General features: G+C 37.3%; 1 protein-coding gene across 2 annotated transcripts in view; it reads right to left on the minus strand.

Moving 5' to 3' along the window:
- Positions 1 to 20968, minus strand: part of WDR75 (WD repeat domain 75) — a 33246-nt gene extending 12278 nt beyond the window's left edge. For both annotated transcript variants that reach the window (XM_028125109.2, XM_028125119.1), the window contains exons 1-9: positions 20853 to 20968; positions 15549 to 15678; positions 12924 to 12989; positions 11956 to 12046; positions 8457 to 8581; positions 6901 to 6971; positions 5800 to 5919; positions 5384 to 5472; positions 123 to 281 (exon numbers count right to left, since the gene is read on the minus strand). In XM_028125109.2, coding sequence (XP_027980910.1) covers positions 123 to 281; positions 5384 to 5472; positions 5800 to 5919; positions 6901 to 6971; positions 8457 to 8581; positions 11956 to 12046; positions 12924 to 12989; positions 15549 to 15678; positions 20853 to 20938 — 937 coding nt within the window. In that variant the 5' untranslated portion in view covers positions 20939 to 20968. The remainder of the gene's footprint in view (positions 1 to 122; positions 282 to 5383; positions 5473 to 5799; positions 5920 to 6900; positions 6972 to 8456; positions 8582 to 11955; positions 12047 to 12923; positions 12990 to 15548; positions 15679 to 20852) is intronic.
- Between the last annotated feature and the right edge of the window lie 564 nt (positions 20969 to 21532).

Here is a 21532-nt window from a genome sequence, read left to right on the forward strand (position 1 = left end):
AGAGGAAGAATGGAAGAAAAAATGCTCATTATATCTTACACTCCTCTTAATTAGTTTTACGTCTCTTATTTTCCATTCCCTAGTTGTACAATTCTATCTCCTCACAACAAAGTCAGACTTACTATTATCCGAGTGAGAAGTACAGAACAAATCCCCTGCTGGTGAGACTGAGATATGTTCAATAGTAGCTCCCAAACGGGGGAGGAACTCCTTATTCTTCTCTGTTGCATCGCGCCATTCTACAAGGACAGATTCACGACCACCACTCAGCAGACTGGTGCCTTCTCATCCATCCACAGAAATGAAAAGGACAGTATTTTGGGGGAAAAAATAGAAAAATATAATTAACACTTAAAAATCTCCCTACCATGTTAGAGATATAAACTAGTTTTAAAAATATGCAAACAAGTATCTTCCTATCTTTTAATAAAGACAACAGACTTTTTTATTATTAACATATAACGTATTATTTGTTTCAGGGGAACAGGTCTGTGGTTCATCAGTCTTACACAATACACAGTACTCACCATAACATATACCCTCCCCATTGTCCATCACCCAGCCTCACCCAGCCACCTCATCCCCCTCCCCTCCTCCCCTCCTCCCCTCTAACAACCCTCAGTTTGTTTCCTGAGATTAAGAGTCAACAAACTTAACAATCATTGATTCTGGGATTTTCCTTTCCAACAATATCTAACTAGTTTGTTGCTGATCAACTCTTCTGCCAATAATAGAAAAACTGAATGACACACATCCTCTAGGACCAGATGGCTTCAATGACAAATTTTTCCAAACATTTAAGAAATGAACCAATTTTATACTCTTCCAAGTAACAAACCCAAAAAACAACACTTCCCAACTTGTTTACAAGAACAGCATAATCCTTTACCAACCTAATAAATTATAAGAAAGTTATAAGCTAATTTCATGACTGATGAAAATTCCTAAAGTATTAGCAAGCTGAATCCAAGGATATATTAAGAGGATAACATACTGCAGAGCTGAGTTTATCGTAAAAATGTGAGGTTATCTGAACACTTGAAAAATAAGTGTAATTAATTCCATTTACATAATAAAGGGAATAATCATGAGTATCTTAATAGATGTAGAAAAAATAAATGATAGAATTATACTCCCATGATAAAAATTCTCAGTAACTTAGCATTAACTGGAGGTCCTAATATACTGACATGAGACAAGAAGGGATTAAGGATTGGAAAGAACTAATTACTTCAGTGCTCACACACAGTGTGACTGAGTGCAAAGTACAGGCAAAACAGTTGATGCTGTTCATATTTGCCTGAACTTATAACCACTTCTCAAAGCAACTATACTTTGTAGCTCATTTACATAGACAACTAATTTTCTTCTTTTATTGTCTTACACCAATACAAGATCAATGCTGACACAAGATCAATGTTGACATTTTACTGAAAACCCTGTACTATATATATATGTACATACATATATGTCTATATATTTTTTAAAATTTTATTATTTATTTGAGAGCACCTGCGCACACGAGAGAAGGTGGAGGGGCAGAGGGCAAGAGAATCTTAAGCAGACTCTGTGTCCAGTGTGGAGCCCAGTGCAGGGCTCGATCTCACAACCCTGGGATCACAACCCAAACTGAAACCAAGAACGGGATGCTCAACTGACAGCCACCCAGGTGCCCCCCATGTACTATATTTAATTATTCTTATTTACAAATACTCACATGACTTATAAAACCAGGAATTCAATTCTCTAATAAGCCAAGATTAGCTGCAGTACCTCCTATACCAAAGCCTTGGCTCACAGTAGAGGTGCACTGTATTTTTTCTTTCCCTTTCTTTGACTGCCAAATAGTCTACTCCTTCCCTAAGACCCATCTGAGAAGGCCAGGCTCAAATGTTCCAGGGCTTAAGTAAAGCCACCACAGAGAGTTGTGACTGCTAACTGGCATGAGAGGTGGCAGACAAGATGGACAAGGTAACAAAATAGAGAAAAGTCAGTGACAGTAAGTATCAACTGGTCTTGGCCCAGATTAGGGCAGGGGCCACAGCAGAGAAAATGAAACTGAGGATGAAAGGCAGAATGATGCTGCATGGAACATGACATACATATGTACACACACATGCCCCGCCCCCCATTTGTATTTCGGGGGGGGGCTTGTGAGAAGGGTGGAAAAGATAAGAGCAGCCTACATCTTTTAGCCAGAGGGTTAATACCCTCTTCATTCTCTATTCTTAATTCCCATATCACAACTGTTATACTACTCTGTCAGGGTCCCACACCCATATACATCAGTAACTGTTCCCCACCCCAACCCACAGTAGGCTGAAGATGCCTCCTACTTCCTGAGGCTCCAGTTCCAGTGAGTTAAACCCAAGTAACCCTGTAAGGATCCAGAGCACATGGTATTAAGACTTATTCTGACAGTTCCTAGGAAGAACTGCAGAAAGAAAATTCACTTTCTCCAGACACATAATCTTCTTTAGCATCCAGTCCCCCTTTTTCAGAAACCAGTCAAAATATACTGATATAACTTTTACTACATAGGTGTGAGGGTGCTAAAAGACAAAATGTACCTCTCAAAATTTATGTTGATCATCCTATTTTCAAGGAAGATTTTTAAAATATTTTTATTTTAATAATTTTTAAAAAGTTTTAAATTCCAGTTAACATATAGTGTAGTATTTATTAGTTTCAGGTGTATTATATAGTGATTCAACAATTCTATAGAACACCTGGTGCTCATCACAAGTGAACTCCTTAATCCCCATCCCCCCATCCACCTCCCATCTGGTAACTCCCCCGTTTGTTCTCTTAGTGGTTTGCCTTTTTCCCTTTGTTCATTTGTTTCTTAAATTCCACATATGAATGAAATCATATGGTATTTGTCTTTCTCTGACTTATTTTGTTTAGCATAATACTCTCTAGTTCCATCCATGTCTTTGCAAATGGCAACATTTCATTCTTTTTCTATGGTTGAGTAACAGCCTATTATATATACACCACTACTTCTTTATCCGTTCAGCAGTTGATGGACACTTGGGCTGCTTCCATAATTTGGCTATTGTAGATAATCCTGCTATCAACATTGGAGTGTATATATTCCTTTAAATTAATATTTTTGCGTTCTCAGGGTAAATACCTAGTAGTGCAATTGCTGGATTGTAGGGTAGTTCTATTTTTAACTTTTTTTTTTTTTGAGGAACCTCCATACTGTTTTCAAAATGGTTGCACCAACTTGCATTTCCCACCAACAGTGCAAGAGGGTTCCCCCTTCTCCACATTCTCGCCAACACCTGTTATTCCTTCTTTTTTTTTTTAATTTTAGTCATTCTGGCAGGTGTGAGGTAGTATCTCATTGTAGTTTTGATTTGTATTTCCCTGATGATGAGTGATGTTAAGCATCTTTTCATGTGTCTGTTGGCCAACTGGATGTCTTCTTTAGAAAAATGTTCATGTTTTCTGCCCATGTTTATTCTGCACAAGGATTATTCATTTTTTGGGTGTTAAGTTGTATAAGTTCTTTATATATTTTGGTTATAACCTTTATCAGATATGTCATTTGTAAATATCTTCTCCCATTTCATAGGTTGGCTTTTGGTCTTGTTGACTGTTTCCTTTGCTGTGCAAAAGCTTTTTATTTTGATGAAGTCCCAATAGTTTGTTTGCTTGCTTCCCTTGCCTCAGGAGACATATCTGAAAAAATGTTGCTACAGCCAATGTCAAAGAGGTTACTGCCTGTGTTCTCCTCTAGGATTTTGATGGTTTCATGCCTCTCATGTCCTTAATCCATTTTGAATTTATTTTTGTATATGGTGTAAGAGAGTGGTACAATTTTATTCTTTTGTATGTTGCTCTTCAGTTTTCCCAACACCATTTGTTGAAGGGCCTGTCTTTTCCCATCGCATGTTCTTTTCTGCTTTGTCGAAGATTAATTGAACATAGAATTGTGGGTTTGTTTCTAGGCTTTCTATTCTGTCCCTTTGATGTGTCTATTTTTGTGCCAGTACCACACTGTTTTGATTACTACAGCTTTGTAATGTAACTTGAAATCTAGAATTGTGATGCCTCCAGCTATGCTTTTCTTTTTCAAGATTCTTTGGCTATTTGGGGTCTTTTGTAGTTCCACAGAGATTTTAGAATTATTTGTTCTAGCTGTGTGAAGAAATGCTGTTGGTATTTTGATAGGGAGTGATTATATGTGTAGACTGCTTTGGCTAGTACTGACTTTTTAACAATATTTGTTTTTCTAATCTATAAGCATGGAATGTCTTTCCATTTCTTTGTGTCATCTTCAATTTTTTTCATCAGTGTTTTATAGTTTTCAGAATACAGATCTTTCACCTCTTTGTTAGGTTTATTCCTAGGTAACTTACTGCTTTTGGTGTAATTGTAAATGGACTGATTCCTTAATTTCTCTTTCTGCTGCTTCATTATTGGTGTATAGAAATGCAACAGATTTCTGTACGTCGATTTTGTATCCTGCAACTCTACTGGATTCGTTTCTCAGTTCTAGCAGTTTTTTGGTGGTCTTTTGGATTTTCTATATACAATATCATGTCATCTGCAAACAAAGTTTTACTTCTTCCTCATCACTCTGGATGCCTTTTATTGTGTGACTGCTGAGGCTAGGACTTCCAATACTATCTTAAATAACAGTGGTGAGACTGGACAGCCCTGTCTTGTTCCTGACTGCAGAAGAAAAGCTCTCAGTTTTTTCGCATTGAACATGATATTAGCTGTGGGTTTTTTCACATATGGCCTTTATTATGATTAGGTTTGTTCCCTCTAAGCTTACTTTTTGAGGGTTTTATCATAAATGGGTGTGGTACTTTGTCAATCACTACAGCCACACTCTCATGCAGCTTAAATGAAACAGAAGTTCTGAATTAATTTTAAATTGTGAATGCAAATGAGGCATTCTAATAGTTAAAAACAAATTTTTGAATTAGACCTAGGTCCAAATCCCACTTACTAGCTGTGCGACCTTAGGCAAATTAGTTCTCAACTACAAATCTCACTTCATCTGCAAAATGATGCCTATTTCATAGCTTCAAGAATTAAATGAGGTACTGGATATAAAGCATAGCATAATCATTTGTACAAGATAAACTATAGCTACTTTTACGGACAACAAGCACTTAGCCATGGCTAATTATAATTACATTTTAAAAGACTAATGTAATTTAATAGGTTCTTTATGTTAACAACAAGGACTTTATCACAAGTGTACATTTTCAAACTCTGAAACCTATAATGTATGGTACTGTGCTGAAGAAAGTTTACAATTCTCTTGGTCCATGCAATTCTAAACCTTTCACACTATAAACGCAGTGAATGCTGATCCATATACTTCAAAAGTTCATTTTAATTATTAAACTTTACTTACCTGTCACTGAAAAAGCCAAATCCATAACCATATCATGGTGCCAATGTAAACATGTGTATGTGTATTTCTTATCATCATCAAAATTCCTCCTGTTGGAGAAAACTAAATTTGTTAATTTGACCAAAGGCATTAAATTAGGAAAGTAATGGCAAAAAGTAATGACAAAAAAGTTCTTAATAAAACAATTATAGACAAAATGGAAATTTTAACTCCTCCCACAAGCCCAAGGTTAGAAATTCAAAAATAAGTCTATGCAATGAAGAGCACAGAAATACAAGAAAGGGAGGATGTCAGCAAAGCCTCATCTCTACTACCAGTACTATCCTTTATCCTGAGCCCAAAGATAGCTCTGTTCTGCAGGACTAATACAAAATAATAATATAAAGGGTCACCATGCATTTCATAAGTGAACTGACCAAAGACGAATTTTGCCATCCTTGTGACCAGTTGCTATGCAATCTTCCTTTGGGTGACATGCAACACATGTAAAATTGTTCTTAGCATGTTTCTTATTTTTTGATGATGATAAAGTAAACCTAGAAGAAAAAAATTGTCCCTTATTAAAGTCTCTTGATAAGTGGTGATGTAGTTAAGTAAAAGGGAGTTCACACCCTTATCAACCAAACTGGAGAGCTCCGAAAATTCACTGAATATAAATGCATGATTTAAAAAACAAAACAAAACTGTGACTAAGAATCAAGAATGTTTTTTTTGCACACACCAGTTAATATACAGTATAAACTCCATGTGATCAACATTCTACCATGATAACTTGTTTACGGAGGCCACTGACATCAAAGTAAAGCCAAGACAGTCCTTTCAGTGACTTTTGCCTGAGCCAAGTTTGTTCAAATTTCTTGTCAACCGAAGCTAAATTTTAACATTAGTAATGAAGAAGCCTAATAAATTATATCTGAGAGAAGTGGCTAATGGTCCAAAGATAATTAGGATCCTTATTATACTGCAAAGAGAAACATGTTAATCTTGACAGGGTAAAAGGGAAGAGGGGACAGTGTCACTTGAAGAGTCACTACTCGGGTTTGACAAGAGTCTCCTTAAATATGTTATTTTATTCATCCTTATAATTCTATTGGGTAGATATTTTCCCCATTTTAAATATATGTTAATTTGAGGTACACTGGGCTTCAGAGAGACTAAATTTGACTCACTTTAAACCCGGGTATCCCAAAGCCTACATTCACTCTTATAACCAAAAAAAAAAGGCAGTAAGGATCACCTGGGCTAGCCTTTTCAAACTACATCCAATTTTGACATCATATATGCACACCAGAATCTAAGTGGACCAAGGGTTTTGGTTGAACAAAGCTCCCTAGGTTTTTGTGACTAATAATTCCTTCAACCTATCCATTGTGGGTTAAGAACTCTACCTCTGTAATGTAGTGGTTTCACAATCACTTGCAACATGAAACTAGAAATAGCTCTGGATCACAGGTATGAAGATGAAATAAAATTACAACCAACTCAAGTAAATAAAGCTATCAAAAAGAAATTCTTACCTCGATGTTGTTTTCTTTTTGAAAAAATAGACAGACAAGTAAAAGTCCCGTACTGCAGCAACATATTCTCCCTAGTATTTCAAAGAGATGACATTCACAAAAATAGGTAACACTTTTTGAGAAATGTTCTCATCACAAAAGTTAATACAGTAACCATTTTTTTTTTTTTTTTTGCAGATTGAGCACATTCATATAAAATGATATAGTTAGCTATGGAAAGGATAATCCTTTTAAAATAATCATAGAAAATTAAAAGATGAACTTAGGTCCTATATTTGAATTTTTTCCATTAAGACATAATTTACATACAAAACAGTACAATGTTTGACATGTATATCCATGTCACCACCACCAGATTTAGAACACTTTTCTCACCTTAGAAATATTTCCTTGTTCCTTTTTTTAGTCATTCCCAATGTCCCTGCCCTTCTCAGCAACCACTGATTTCTATCACCACAGTTTACTTCTCTGTTCTAGAACATCATATAAAGAGAATGGTGCAATGCACAATTTTGTGTCTGAACTCAAGCTCATCATCACCTTTTTGAGAGTCATTCATGCTCTTATCTGTATCTTTAGCTTCTATTATTATGAAGTAGTAGTCCAATAAATGAATACATATCACAAATTATTTATACTCTTGTTGATGAACATTTAGGTTATTTCCACTTTGGAGTTACTATGAATCCTAACCATTGTGGTACATGTCATTTTATGGTCGTGTTCTCATTTCTCTACCTAGGAGTGGAACTGCTGGCTCATGGTAAGAACAGGTGTTTACCTTTGCTCCTTATCTTGCCAATGCTCAGTACTGTCAGTCTTTAATGTTAAAGTGTTTTCTCTACTATAAGAAATTAGCTTTTTTAAGAACAAAGCCAAAAAAATGCTACAAACAGATTATAGGAACATGCCACCACAATGTCATCTAGGGACTTTCGGTGGCGCTTGACTTGAAAATAACTGAGTGATTATTAATAGGGAAAGGCTAAATCATGGTAGAAACATCAGAGAGTTATTATTTCTGAGGAACATATAAGTATACACTTGTGTTGCAATGTTAAGTGAAAACAAAGATTAAAAAGCCTTCAGATCCTAATTTAGTTTGGGAGAAGTTATTTTATATGCGTTTAGGAAAAAGTCTAGAAAGAGATACCTCAAATATCACTTTTAAGATTTAATTTCTTCACTTTAACTTCCCAATTTTCTAAAATGGGCACACTGATTATGGACAGGGAGGTCGTATTTTCTAAAGACACATAGTCTAAAATGAAAGGATTTGAGTGGCTTTTACACGGAGCAGGCTAAGAAAGAGTTCAAATGCTGAAATATTGGTATTTTTTGAACAATTAGAGGGTTTACAAGAACAATAGTATATAAAGATTAAGGATCCTAAAATATCTACACCATAAATACATGCTAAAGTAATGGAACAAACTTCTTAGCTCATAACAAAAATACTCAAGGCAATATTCAGAGACTATAACATAAAATGCTCAAAGGAAACATTGCCGCAAAGAGATTTTATGTACAAAATAGAAAACCAAAACAAATTTTACCTCATTTCCAAAGGCAATGCACTTGGGTGACTGGTTTATATAATCCAAAACAAAGGAGAGCTCCTTAGCTTCTATTTCCTGGCTTGATGATTTTGGCAGTTTCACTGAAACCAGCTGAAAAATATCTAGCCAAAGGAAGCTATATCAACATAAAGCTTCTCTAGAGTAAATGAACATGTGCACTTATTCATATGAAACTGTTACTTAGTACTCTAGAATTCATTTGATGGCGATAAATCAGGCTATCTTGAACAAAATATGCCTTCAAGTTGGACTGTTCATTTGAATATACAAGTTTTAAATGGAAGTCTAATTTCGTAACTCCTACACATACGTGCTCTATATATGTTAAAACAGAAAACAATTTATCTTACTGGTATATTCTGTATTCCAAAATATTAAGCTGCCCTTTACAATGGAGATGGAATATGGTGTATTGGTGAACTGAGCAGCCAAAGGCAACAACCCATCCAAGAGATTTCAGAAATGCTATGTGCTTACCACAGTCACAAGATATATCTCTTCTGTAATACTGACATGTTGTTCTCTTTACATCCCATTTAAAAAATCTCCCAAGAGAAAACAGCTGTATTTTACTATGCTATTTCCTTATTCTCTCAGACATTAAAATGAATATACACTTCTGTAACACATCAATTTACCATTTTCCCATTTTCCAGCCTGATTATTTGCTCTGAACTCTTGGTTTTTCTAGCCTTCTCAGTCATCTCAAACTTCACATGCCCAAACCCTGAACTCTTGATTTTCCTTTCTAAATTTAGTCTTCCCCAACTCTACCCACTGCAGGAAATGGCACCACCATTTACCCAGCTGCTTAGACTTCCTCACGTTATCTTAGACTCTCTTTCATATCCCACATCAAACCATCAGCAAACCCTGTTGGCTGTATCTTCCAAAGATACCCAGAACACAATCATTTCTCACCACCTAAGCAAGGACCGCTTAACTGTACGCTATACTTCTATCCTTGTTCCCTATAGTCTATTCTCATCAAGCCAGAGAATCTAGTACAACTACGTCAGATCATTTCACTCTTTTTAACTACTCAGCTTTTTAACTACTCAGAGTAAAAACCAAAGTCCTTTCAATGGCCTATAAAGCTATATATTACCTATTCTCCCCTGGATCACTCCAATCCAACCTCCCTGCTATTCCTCAAACATGCTAGAAATGCTGCAGAACATGCTTCTCCAATACCGCTGCACAGCGTATTTTTCTCAGAACCTTCCCTGACCACTTATTTAAATATGTATTTCTCCAATGCTGCCTATTCTCCTCCCCTGCTATATTTTTCTCTAAAGCATCTTTCACCTTATTACATCTGATGACTGATCTAGTCTGCTTATTGTTGGGATTGTCTGTTTTGTTCTCTGCAATCAGAATAGTATCCAGCACGTAGTAGGTTTTCAGTCAGATACTAAATGAATAAATTACATACGGTCAAAAAATGGTACCTAAAAATATGACATGTAAATAAAAAATGTTTTTAAAGCAGCGAAGCATACCTTAACATGATTTATACAATTTTCAATCAGAGGCTGGTTTCGGATTGTGGAACAAAGATGAAACTAATGAAGGATATATGTATTTTGATCTATTCTATGAAATGCCGTCTTAGGCCTGATTCACATTTTTACGTTAACAGCTAAATAGATTTTCACATGTTGAGTTCTCATGATGTGTTAAGTACTGGAGAGTAACACTAATCCCACCATGAATAGAATTCAAATTACATTACAGCATTTGGTTAACTCTGAAAGGCAAATGCCAAGATCTTTACTTTAGATCAGTAGTTTTCTATACTCGCTTGCACATTAGACTCAACTAGGGAATATTTAAGTAAACAGGCCCCAGCACAGGGAATCTTAAGTTAGTTGGAGTGATTCTAATGTGCAGCTAGTGTTAAGAATCACTGACCTCACTAATAGGGATGAAAAGTTTTGCTATAACAATTAGCAACTACCCTTGCAACTGAGAAATCGTGGTGTTAGTATACAGACTGGTTACCAAATGTGAAGGATGAGCTTAATCATCTGGGGAAATAAAAAAAAAAAATGCAGAATCCTAGACTAAATCTCAAAACTAATGAATCAATTGTCAGTTAGGGAGATTAGGAATCTGAATTTTTAGTATGTGGACAGACATTAAGAATCCACACACATATATAAAACAGAACTGAAATATGAAAAGGGCTATCTAAAACCGTCAACTAGGAAGAAGACTTAACTATTTTAAGAAATATTGCCATTTCCAGAACATTTTTTGGAATATCCTTTAGAGGTGGTTTATGGGCTCCATAAGAAAACTGAACTTACTGCTTTTATTCTTTCATGTCACATTTTTGATAGATAAAATATTACTCATTAACAAACTTCACTAAATGATTTTTAGCTAAAAAACAGATTTAGCTTTTATAGTTTTAACTACTCTCAGGTAATTTAAAAGCCCATGATATAGGGGCGCCTGTGTGGCTCAGTCGTTAGGCATCTGCCTTCGGCTCAGGTCATGATCCCAGGGTCCTGAGATTGAGCCCCGCATCGGGCTCCCTCCTCCACGGGAGGCCTGCTTCTCCCTCTCCCACTCCCCCTGCTTGTGTTCCCTCTTTTGCTGTGTCTGTCAGATAAATAAAAAAAAAAATTAAAAAAAAAGTCCACGATTTATATAAAACAATCTGCAAATTTGTTCCAGCCAAAAACACACACACAAAACAAAATTACCACACCCCTAAACTAAACCCAAACAACAAACAAAAATATACCATGGGAAGGATTCATTTAGCTAGTGAGCCATGAGCCAATCCAGCAGACTGCTCTGTAACCATCTTAAAGCTTTCATTTTTGAATTCTGAAGACAGCTATATTTTATACAGAACACCAGAAGATGCAGTGGCTTTCTTGAATTCCAGTATTAGAAAAATTCTTTGGATATATCCCTCATGTCAATGTTCTGATGTATCAAATTCTCTGCTAAAGGACAATTTTTGTAACCACTGAAGATATTCCAGGAATTCATAAAATGCTTTGAAACATGGCAATTTCAATGAAATCATGCTCCAACAGTAATGAATAACTTATTCACACTACTAGCTCTTAATATCAAACTGTTTTCTATACCATTTCTGACAGATTCAGGATCAACAAAAAGGGTGTTCAATAACTGATAAAATGAACAGTGATGCTTAAGAATGGCCAATTAAAGTTAGTAGAAAAACAAACTCTAGCCCACTTCTGCAAAACAGCTTTGAAATTTGAGCTCTGTAATCTATTATTACAACTATATATTAAGTAATCATTTTCGCATTGTGTATTTCAGAACTATTGGGAAGCTTCCCCAAAATGAATGCAATAATAACAGAAGCAATTTAAATGCCAGCTCCAAACAGTTAACTTCAGACTAAAACCAAACTGTTATATTTTGAGAAACTATGGAAAGAGCAACCCAATGCTGTATAAAACAAAATAAATTAATTATACTATACCTGGTTTTTCTTTATTTATTATAACAAAGACAGAATCCTCAGCACAGGCCAGAGTAAAGATGGCATGAAGTTTATGCCCTACTATGAAAGTCTGAAAGATAAAAAGTACCATATTGTTTATCGTCTGTCTACTCTCACCTCAACCCCCAAACATAAGTTCCATAAAGGGCAAGGATTTTTTTTTTTTTTTAATCCATTTTGCTCACTGCTGTATCCCAACATCAGAATACCTGGTATACAGAAGACACTCAATATATATTTGTTAAATAAATTTTCAAATTAATACATATAGATCCACCTGTTTCTTTCCAATGGTTATATGGATTCTATTGAATGAATATGAAACTTTAACAGACATCAAGGTTATATCCAATTTTTTTCCATAAACAATGCTATAATTATTACACACATGTCCTTATTTCAACAAGAGATTCCTAAAAGTGAGATTGCTGGAGCAAAAGTTATTTTTTCATTTTCATTTGTACTCTATGTACAAAAATAAAAGTATCTGTTTCTCTACACTTTACCTATCACTAGATTGTTTTTGCAGTCTGTAACCTGGCTAAACTGACAGGAGACAATGCTGTGTAATTTTTTTATTACTGAGGTTATTAAACACCTTTTCATGTTTACTGGCTGTTATTTTTTTCCTGTGAATTACATATTCTCACCCTGTGCCAATTTTTTCCTACTAGGTTATTAGTTTTTCCTTATTGGTTTTCTGTATATTTTCTGTATATTAGGGATAGTAACTCTTGTAAATATTTTCTTCTCATTTTATTGCTCACCTTTTTGTTACAAGTTTAAAATTTTCACAGTCAACTTTCTTTTCTTTTATGGTGTGTGACTTTCACAACTTGTTTAGAAAGGCTATCTAAAGATTAGGCCTTATAGAAGAAAACAATGTGTCATTAAATGATGTTGCCATCCCTTTTCAAATAAGAAAAATAGAAGATCAAAACACGTACCTTTATTAAAATGCCATCTATATAGTCCCACAGTTTAATGGTGCCATCAAAGGAACAAGAATACAACTAAAAGGGTAAAAATAATAAAAAATTTATTATAAAATAGAACTTCATTAAGATATCAAATAATTATGTGATACAGAAGACATTTTCTGTTCATTAAATTATTAGCCTTAAAGAGGTAGAGTCATCTACTCATATTGTTTTTGCAAAAGAGAAAATCTAATCACAGCTCTCTGAAGGAACTTCAAAATTTTAATTAAAACGAGGGGGGATAAAAGTCAACGCTCTAGCTTCAAGAGGAGATGGTAAGTCATTGAGCTATGAATAGCACTTCAGAGCTTGCTAATATTTCTCCTAGCACCCAGTGCACTTTTATTAGCAGAACCGCTTTCATCTTACATGGGTATTAAAGGAGTGCTTCTCAGATGACCTGATAATGTCCTGTTTAAAAAAAAAAACAAAAAACAAAAAACGGGAAGAAAGAAAGAAATGTCCAACACATCAAGGAACAATACTTTTGTAAAACACAACAGAAGTTATTATGCATTTGGACGCTGTGGCAACATCGAAGTGCTCTAAAGTTTTGGGTCACTCCATTCCTACACTCTTCTCATTGCAGAATGGTAACCAACCATTTGTAGCGCTGGTTTGTGCACCACGCTTTGGTAACACCAGAAGGCCTTAATAACATGTACTTTTACTTTTATTTTTGTCCCAATGGACTTAATTTTACTAAGGTCACAGTGGATTACTTGTTGCCGTTACTGTGAAAAATACTTAGCTTATAATGTTTATGAAGAATTTCAGGTTTTCTGAAAGTGGAAATTTTAAGATTTCTGCCAGTGAGGACATGGAATCAGAGAACAGAGGATGATGACTATTACCTATTCAAGTAAAAGAATTATAATAAGTAGAAACATACAAGTACTACATACAAAGGAAAAATCATGAACATGGATCAGTAAAATATAAGGCAACCACACAATCACTGTCAAAACAATGGTTAGCACACAAATCCCATGACTCTAAAGTCCGGAGAATCTGCACTCCCTATCCCCTCAACCAAACCTGTCAATAAAATTGTCCTCCTCTAATTTTATTAACTTTCAGTAAGATGAAAGAGATTTTTTATGCTTTGTATATGTTGTTTTTTGTTTTGCTACAAAATTTAGGAATACAGACTTCACAAATTCCAATTTTAAAGAAAGGATATCTCTGCTATGAAAAACATTCAAATGCTACACGTAACAATAAGCTATTTTGTCAAACCCTCAGAGGACAGCAAGGAAAAAAAATGTGTGCTTGCACCCTGCAGAAAAGTTACTTAACTTTGATTTTCACAGTAGCTCATTTAATTTTGGAAAGAAAAGATCATTGTCACTTTATGCCCTACTTCCTCTGTGATAATACAGTGAATGGCAATGCAAATCTATTCTTGTATTAAGCAATACTTCCAAGTTAGCTGTGACTAATCTAGAAAAATGGAACTTGATCAAAAACGAGAGCAAGAGTAAAATGTTTTTGAGATCTCTTTAGCAGCTGCTGAAATGTAAGGACAGAATTAAAATGACATTTCATTATTTTTGAATTCTGAGAAGAGCTGCTTTGTGGGGTGAGTGGAAGGATCTGCCTTAAACTGGACTCCCAAGTTCGTCCTGAAGTTAACTGGTCCATCCACTGAAGCCCTTCTTGTCCAGCACTGGCCTTAAGATTAGGTAACATCTGCATCAACACTGAAGAGCCTCATCTGTAAGGGAACGTATCTACAGCATCAATCCCTTTTAGCCAGCATTTTCAAAAACGTGTTCCAGAAACCAAAGGGTTCAAGGGCATATAAGCTTGAGAAACACCCCTTTTGGATATTCACAATGCTTATTTATAAAAGGACCTGAGAGGATCTACAACCAAGAAATTCATCTAACTGAGCCTAGCCCTGAATTTCAGAAACTCATATAGCCAAGAATGTCTTCTTTCAAGCAACACCTAGTAGCATCCTTTGGAACAAATGGTTCACAGAATGAGGGGCAATGCAGTTCTAGGCTGTGACGCTATTTTAAGAACTAAAAATATGTGAAAAATATCCTGAATCAGATAATCAACATACAGCCTTCCCCTATGAGAAAATATTCTTATGAAACCTTTTGTAGAAGAAATGATGTAAACGAAGAAGCAGTTACTATTAATTTATGTGGAAAAATTCTGTGTTCCCAGACCCCAAAAATAAACTCTCTTAGGCTTTTCTGATACCCTAGGACTCATCTTGCTAATGGATGTATGATGTGAGTACAGATGCTCACAGCAGACAGTTTAAAGCTACGGTGGTTTGGTGCTGAGATGCTGAGTGTAGCTCCCGGGGAAGGAGACTGATGGTGCTACTCTCACTGGAAGGTGTCATGCTGCCTCTGTAACACCTTGCTGCAAGATAAATACTGAATGCTATTTTTGCTTTTCTTCTTTCTTTCTTTGTAAAAACAAAGTAGCATAATACAATCTTTTGAAAAGCAAGGGATACCTGTATTTTTCTAATTACAACCTGGAAAGTTTCTCAGCCAAAATCAATTAATAATCTTCTGGCAACAACAAAGCCGACATTAAAATAGTCAATTATAAATCGTTTGACACCTGTAGATGATTGTTGGGGTTGAGCTGGATTCCAGTCACCAGATTCCTGTGCCCTTGCAGTATGTGTACACATTCTTCTGTAGCTGTGCTATGAACTTTAACAAAGTCTCCAGAAACACAGAAGATATACCTGGAAATAAGAAAAAATTAAGTTTCATGCATTCTATAGAGAGTATCATCTTTCCTTATAGTCCATGAAAAATTTTTTAACTTGCAACAGAGGTTTCTTTCAATACTTTCGAGAACTATATATTAAAAATTGTGTGCTATGTATTCACTTACTATACACCATTACTCTGACAGCATCTTCCCATATCCCCCACTCTTCACTGTTCACTGGACACACCACCTTATAAACACTAAGTCAAAGTTCTTTCTGGTTGGCAAGGCCTCTTTTATAGCAGAGTGTAAAGACTTTGTGACAGTTCTTTTTCTTGTTGCTAAAACGTTGGTTTTGCTTTTTGGATTTGTGGCAGAGGCTACTAAATTACTAAAAGTAGTTAAGTGGGGGGCAATATTTATTTGACAGTTTTCATTATGGATATAACCAGAGAACAAAGCTCAGAGGTACAAATCTTCCAATCTCGACAAAGTAAAAAATGTTTGTTCTGTGCCATTACTAAACATTATACGTGCCTGGCAGGGGGTTTTTCCATGCACTATAGAAGGTACAAACTACAGAATTCCTAGGCTAGACCTCTTCTCTGTGCTCTCAAAGCACCCTGTACACGACTTGATCCTAGTATTTTCCATGTTGTGCTGAAATTGTTTACATATATCTCTTTTTCACATTGTGCTGAAATTGTTTACATATGTATCTACCCTCCTTATCTGGCCATAAGCTCTAATAGGACAAAGGCCTTAATTTATCTTTGATTCCCAATGTCCAATCTAGTTTGTTGAACGGAACCAACAGGATCCTCAAAGATTTGGTAAACTAAATGGATAAAATGAACCAGTAAAAAATTATTACAAAGTAACAAAAGAGTAAATCTTCTAATGCCGACCAGGGTTACCATTACCCTATTTTATCAGTTCTAAGACACTTCCTTTTTCACACATTCACCTCTCTGAAATCAGGATGCATTTTATAAGTGCTGTAGCCAGGAGAAAGTCAGGAAATGGTTGTGTTTAACTGTCTAATAGATTAAGGAAGTTCAAGCAACAAAACATCTGAGATTTATGGTTACCCTTCTGGCTGGATCCTCCTCTTTATTCCCATGAGTACCTTAATTCAGAGTCTTAGCATCTCCAGCCTGGACCACTCTTAAGGGCTTCCTACAGTCTCTAGGTGTGGCCCTTCAATTCATCTTTCCTGCTCATACCAGATTAATTTTGCAAATTTGACATTACTTCCTTAGAGGTAAAATTAAATTACAATTTGTCAGTGTTTTGCCACTGCCTTTAGGATATGATCTAAACTCTTAAGGCCTTTGGTGATTTGAGCCGGTCTATCTGGAACTACTTTTTCACTTGAAAACCATGCTCTACTCAAGTGGTTCACAGCTCCAACAACCTTGTACTCCCCACGGACACACTCCATTAGTACTAATGGGTTCTCTAGGCAGTCCTTAGATGATGGTTGGGGGAGGGGGTACGGTGTGCCAAGAAAACACCTGACTCTGATATGCTTCCCCAGAGGAAAGGAATTTCCTCTCTCCTTGCTCCTAGGTAGAGAATGGCTTTAAATTTGAATGCAAGCCCCCAAATGATATGCTCTCTCTATACTTTTGTAAATTTTTCAGTCTACACAGAACACTCTTTCTTATATTTCCTTAAGATAAGATTCAGCTCAGGTGAAGCCTTCCCACATTTTCTCACTCCAGATCAGCACCACTCTGAATGTTTCTACAAGATAATAGGTAGGCTTAGCTCCATCACGGCACTTACCACATGGCATACTGAAAGACTTCCCCTACCAGACTGTAAGCTCTTTCAGGGGAGGAAGGGTGTGTGTACTTTTTATAAATCTAATAACAGAAAAACAGTATGGTAGGAAAAGTGCATTTTTAACTAGTCAAGTACAAATGGGTACGAATGCCAGCTTTGCCACATATGGGCTGAATAATGTTGGGAGAATTTACCAACATTATTGGTAAATAACCAGAACTTAAATGAGGCTCTGAAGGATGCATAATTTAAGAGCTGGGAAGGAAAAAGAGTAGCAGCATAAGCAAAAGCTGGGAAATAACGAACACAGAACCTACAAGAGACAGGAAATGTACCTAACAAGAAAAGTGCGTACAGTGGGTTATGTCAGGAAACACAACTGGATAAGCAGAGTTAAGCTAGATCAGGGAAGCCTCATAAGCCAGAGAAAAGAGCTATAGTTAAGGAAGGCAACAGAAGATTGTTATAGGGTTTGGAGTAAGACTAGGAATAAGGGTGAGAGTCATAACACTATGACAGTAACACTTAAGGAAAAGTATTACAGCAGCAGTACGCAGAATGGTCTACAAAAGAAAAATATTTAGAGTTGGACATTAGCTTTGTGGGAATTTAAGTGCAAAAGGCAAAAATGACCCACTTTTTTAAATTTTCTATACCCTAGCAACCTAATGCAGAGCATCCTATAAAGGGGGGGAGTAACAGGATGTAATACAAACAGTGCTGGACCAGGAGTCAGTAATATCTGATACAGGAATGCCACCTACTCTCATGTGTACTCACCTCTCGGCTTGCCTCTCATAACAACCCTCTCAGGTAGGCAGAGTAGATACGGTTTCTGTGTCCTCGTTCCAAGAGGCCCCAGTGACCAAGAGGAGACAGCTAAAATTCCACAATTCTATTGCTTTATTTACTATTTCAGCTTTCTTGGTAAGTTCCTTGAAGCAAAATACAAAATTACCTTCTTTCTGTATAACCTAGCCAACCCCTACAGTATCTTTTAGATAATATTCAAATCCTTGATGAGTTCATTATAACCCTATTAATTTGCTAGAGAACTGATTTTAATTACTACCTTCTATACAGACAAAAACCAAACAACAACAACAACAACACATCTAAATCTTCACCAAATTCCCCAGCCTTCAGGACTGAATTTCTACCTATTGCTTGCTTGGCCCACCCGGTTGTTTCACAGGTACCTTACACTCATCAGGCCCCAAAATGAACTCAACATCTTCTCATTAATCCTAATTGCCAAATCGCTCCAAAATTCTGTCTTTTCATCTTCAATATATCTTAGTTCAGGCCAAAGCAATCTCTTGCTTGGATGCCTGCATTCGTCTTTTAAGTCCTGTCTATACTTTTCCAGATTCTTCTCCTACCACTTCCTTTATGCTGCAACTATACTGACTTACACACATGAAACTCCCTACCCCGAACCCCACCCCAGCAATTTCAAGCTGCACACTTTGCCTGGATGTCCTCCCCCAATATCACCGGTGGGGCAAACTCCCATTAGTCTTTCAAGGTCCTCCTACTGAAGGAAAACTTTCACTACATCACTCTCCCTTCCATGCCAACACTGTACCTCAAGTATGCTAAGCCAACCCACCTCTGATCTTGCTGTTCTCCACCACTTATTACATAGTTTTATACACAGTTTTTGGATTAATTTTTCTTGAAGAAACCACAACCATGTTACCTCCCACCACCCTCCATCTAGGGGAAAAAAAAATACACTCTTTGGACCAAACAATCAAGAACTGGCTTCATGTTCCTTGTCCAACCACACTAGCTCTCTTCATATACCATTCACACTAGCTAACTGTACCACAGTCTGTTCATTCCTTTTGCTCGTTCTGTGCCCCCTATTTGGAATGCCTTCTGTCCACATCCCCTAGTCAAAATACCATTCACCTATTTAGGCCTAGCCTAAAGGTTACTTCCTCAGGAACCTCACCAGTCTGAAGTACTCTCTCCTTCTTATGAACTCCCAAAGTACCACAGTATGAAACATGTTACAATTATTATCAATTAATTATAAAATTATTTAAATTAATTAAAATTAATTAATTTCTTTTCCTCATAGACTGTAAGGTCTTGAAGGTAGGATCCATATTAAATTTAGCTTTTGTTATGTCAGTCTGTTATAATAGACAGCTGACAAATACTTAAATTGTAGGACTGAGCAAATGAAACACAGTGAATCTTCTTATAGTGAATAAGGTGTAGAGTTCCAGTACACTGGAACAAGAAACTGGCTATCTAGATGTAAGTCCAAAGTAGCAGAACTTTGGCACCCTCTTGAAGTCTGGGTTTCTTCCTGATTTAGAAGATGAATATCAACAAAACCCTCTTTCACGTAAAGACCAAGGATGATTCTTTTTTTTTTTTTTTTTTGCCTCCAGGACAGTTTATGAAAATTCCTTCAGTCATGTATGCATTCAACAACTATTATACACTCATAAGCAAGATATTGTGAGGGATACAAACTTCCATTAAGATACAATCTTTACTCTTCTAAGATAGAAAGCGTTTTTACTAAGGGCTACTCTGTCCTTAAATGATTTGAAATCTCTTCCTACATTGTGTCACTTCTAGATGATGCTGACAACAGAGCAATAATGATGACAGCGGACACACACCGAGCCATTAATGCCAGGCTTATTTTACCTGCTTCATATGTCTTAAAGCAATTAACCTTCTCAACAACCCTGTGAGACAGACTACAAAATAGCATTCCTGTTTTACAGATGAGGCAACTGAGGCAAAGATTAAAAACTCGCAAAGCTCACACGATGGAAGAACCGGGTTTTGAACCCAGCGAGTAGTGTGGTTTCCAGCTATACTGAACTCCTGAGAAAAGGGACCAAGGTTTATATGTTATTACCCCGCATAGAATCTAACATCCGTACCCAGGAAAAGCTGCAAAAAGGTTGCCAAAATACCTTTTCAGGGATAGGGCAGTGTGGAGAAAACGGACATCTTCACTCTCTCAGTAACTCAAAATCCCGATTCTTTCCGAAAGAGAAATACTCCCCGTGGTATTGCAAGAGCGGTAGCGTACAAAACCTGTACCTGGACTTTTTCGCCGCCCCCAACGCAGAGCCGAGTCTGGACACGCGCATCCGCCCCCGGTCCCTGAATCTACTTGCAGGTAAACTGTATTGAGAAGGAGAAGCGCGCCCCAGCCTGCGGTGCCAGGGCACGAAGTGGTTTCTCACTCTCAACAGCGCTCAGGCACCGGCTGCCTCGCGCGTGCCCTGCGAGCTCCCCCGCACTCTCCCCCTTCCCTGAGCCCAGAACGCGGGTTTGCGAGTGCGGACGAGCCTGACAGTTCTTTCCTCCCACCCCCCCCCCCCCCCGGCGACTCACGTCCCCCAGCCCGATTGGCAATGTGCGGTGGCCCCATACTTAGAATCTGCAGAAAACACCGCTCTCCTGAAGTTCAACTCGCTGCCGCCACAACGAACCACGCGGACACTCTCCTCCTCCACCATCTTTGCGCAGATGCAGGAACTCACGCTCGTGGGCCCGCCCCGAATTTCCTTTATGGAGGCCGGGCCGTAGAACCCGAGTCGCAGCCCTCATAACCCGTGCCTGGGCCCCTCTAGGCTTCAGTCTCGATGGTAGGACCCAGCGCCTGTGCCGCCATCTTTTGTGTGGGCAACGTCAAATTAGGACACATGTAAAAAGGTAGAAGCGAAACAGAGACATAGAGACAATGAATTTATATTAGGCACCCCTGAACTTTTATTTAGTGCTAATTTTCTTTTCTCTGGCCCTGTCAATTTGATTATATATCTTCTTCCGCCAGAAGAGAAGGGTGTCCTATCACGTGACCTCCAGTCGGCCTCCCTTCCCCACCCACCAGGCCGCTTTTTTCTCCACTTTGATTCGGTCTCTGCGAGATGACGCCAGCGTTTCGTACCAATTGGTTACTCGGCCGCGCAGTTGAGTTCTTGGGTGGAAAGGTAGCTGTCTACTTTTTGCATAGCTGTTCACCCACCCGTTAGCCGTTTTTTCTCCTGTTCCGCCGAGCGTACCCATAAGTTCCTGTAGAATCTCCACAACACCGAGGGCCTTGCTTTTTC

This window comes from Eumetopias jubatus, unplaced genomic scaffold, assembly GCF_037043125.1.
Source record: "Eumetopias jubatus isolate StellerSeaLion01/CBP00866 unplaced genomic scaffold, mEumJub1_p1.0 scaffold_3, whole genome shotgun sequence".
Taxonomy (NCBI): domain Eukaryota; kingdom Metazoa; phylum Chordata; class Mammalia; order Carnivora; family Otariidae; genus Eumetopias; species Eumetopias jubatus.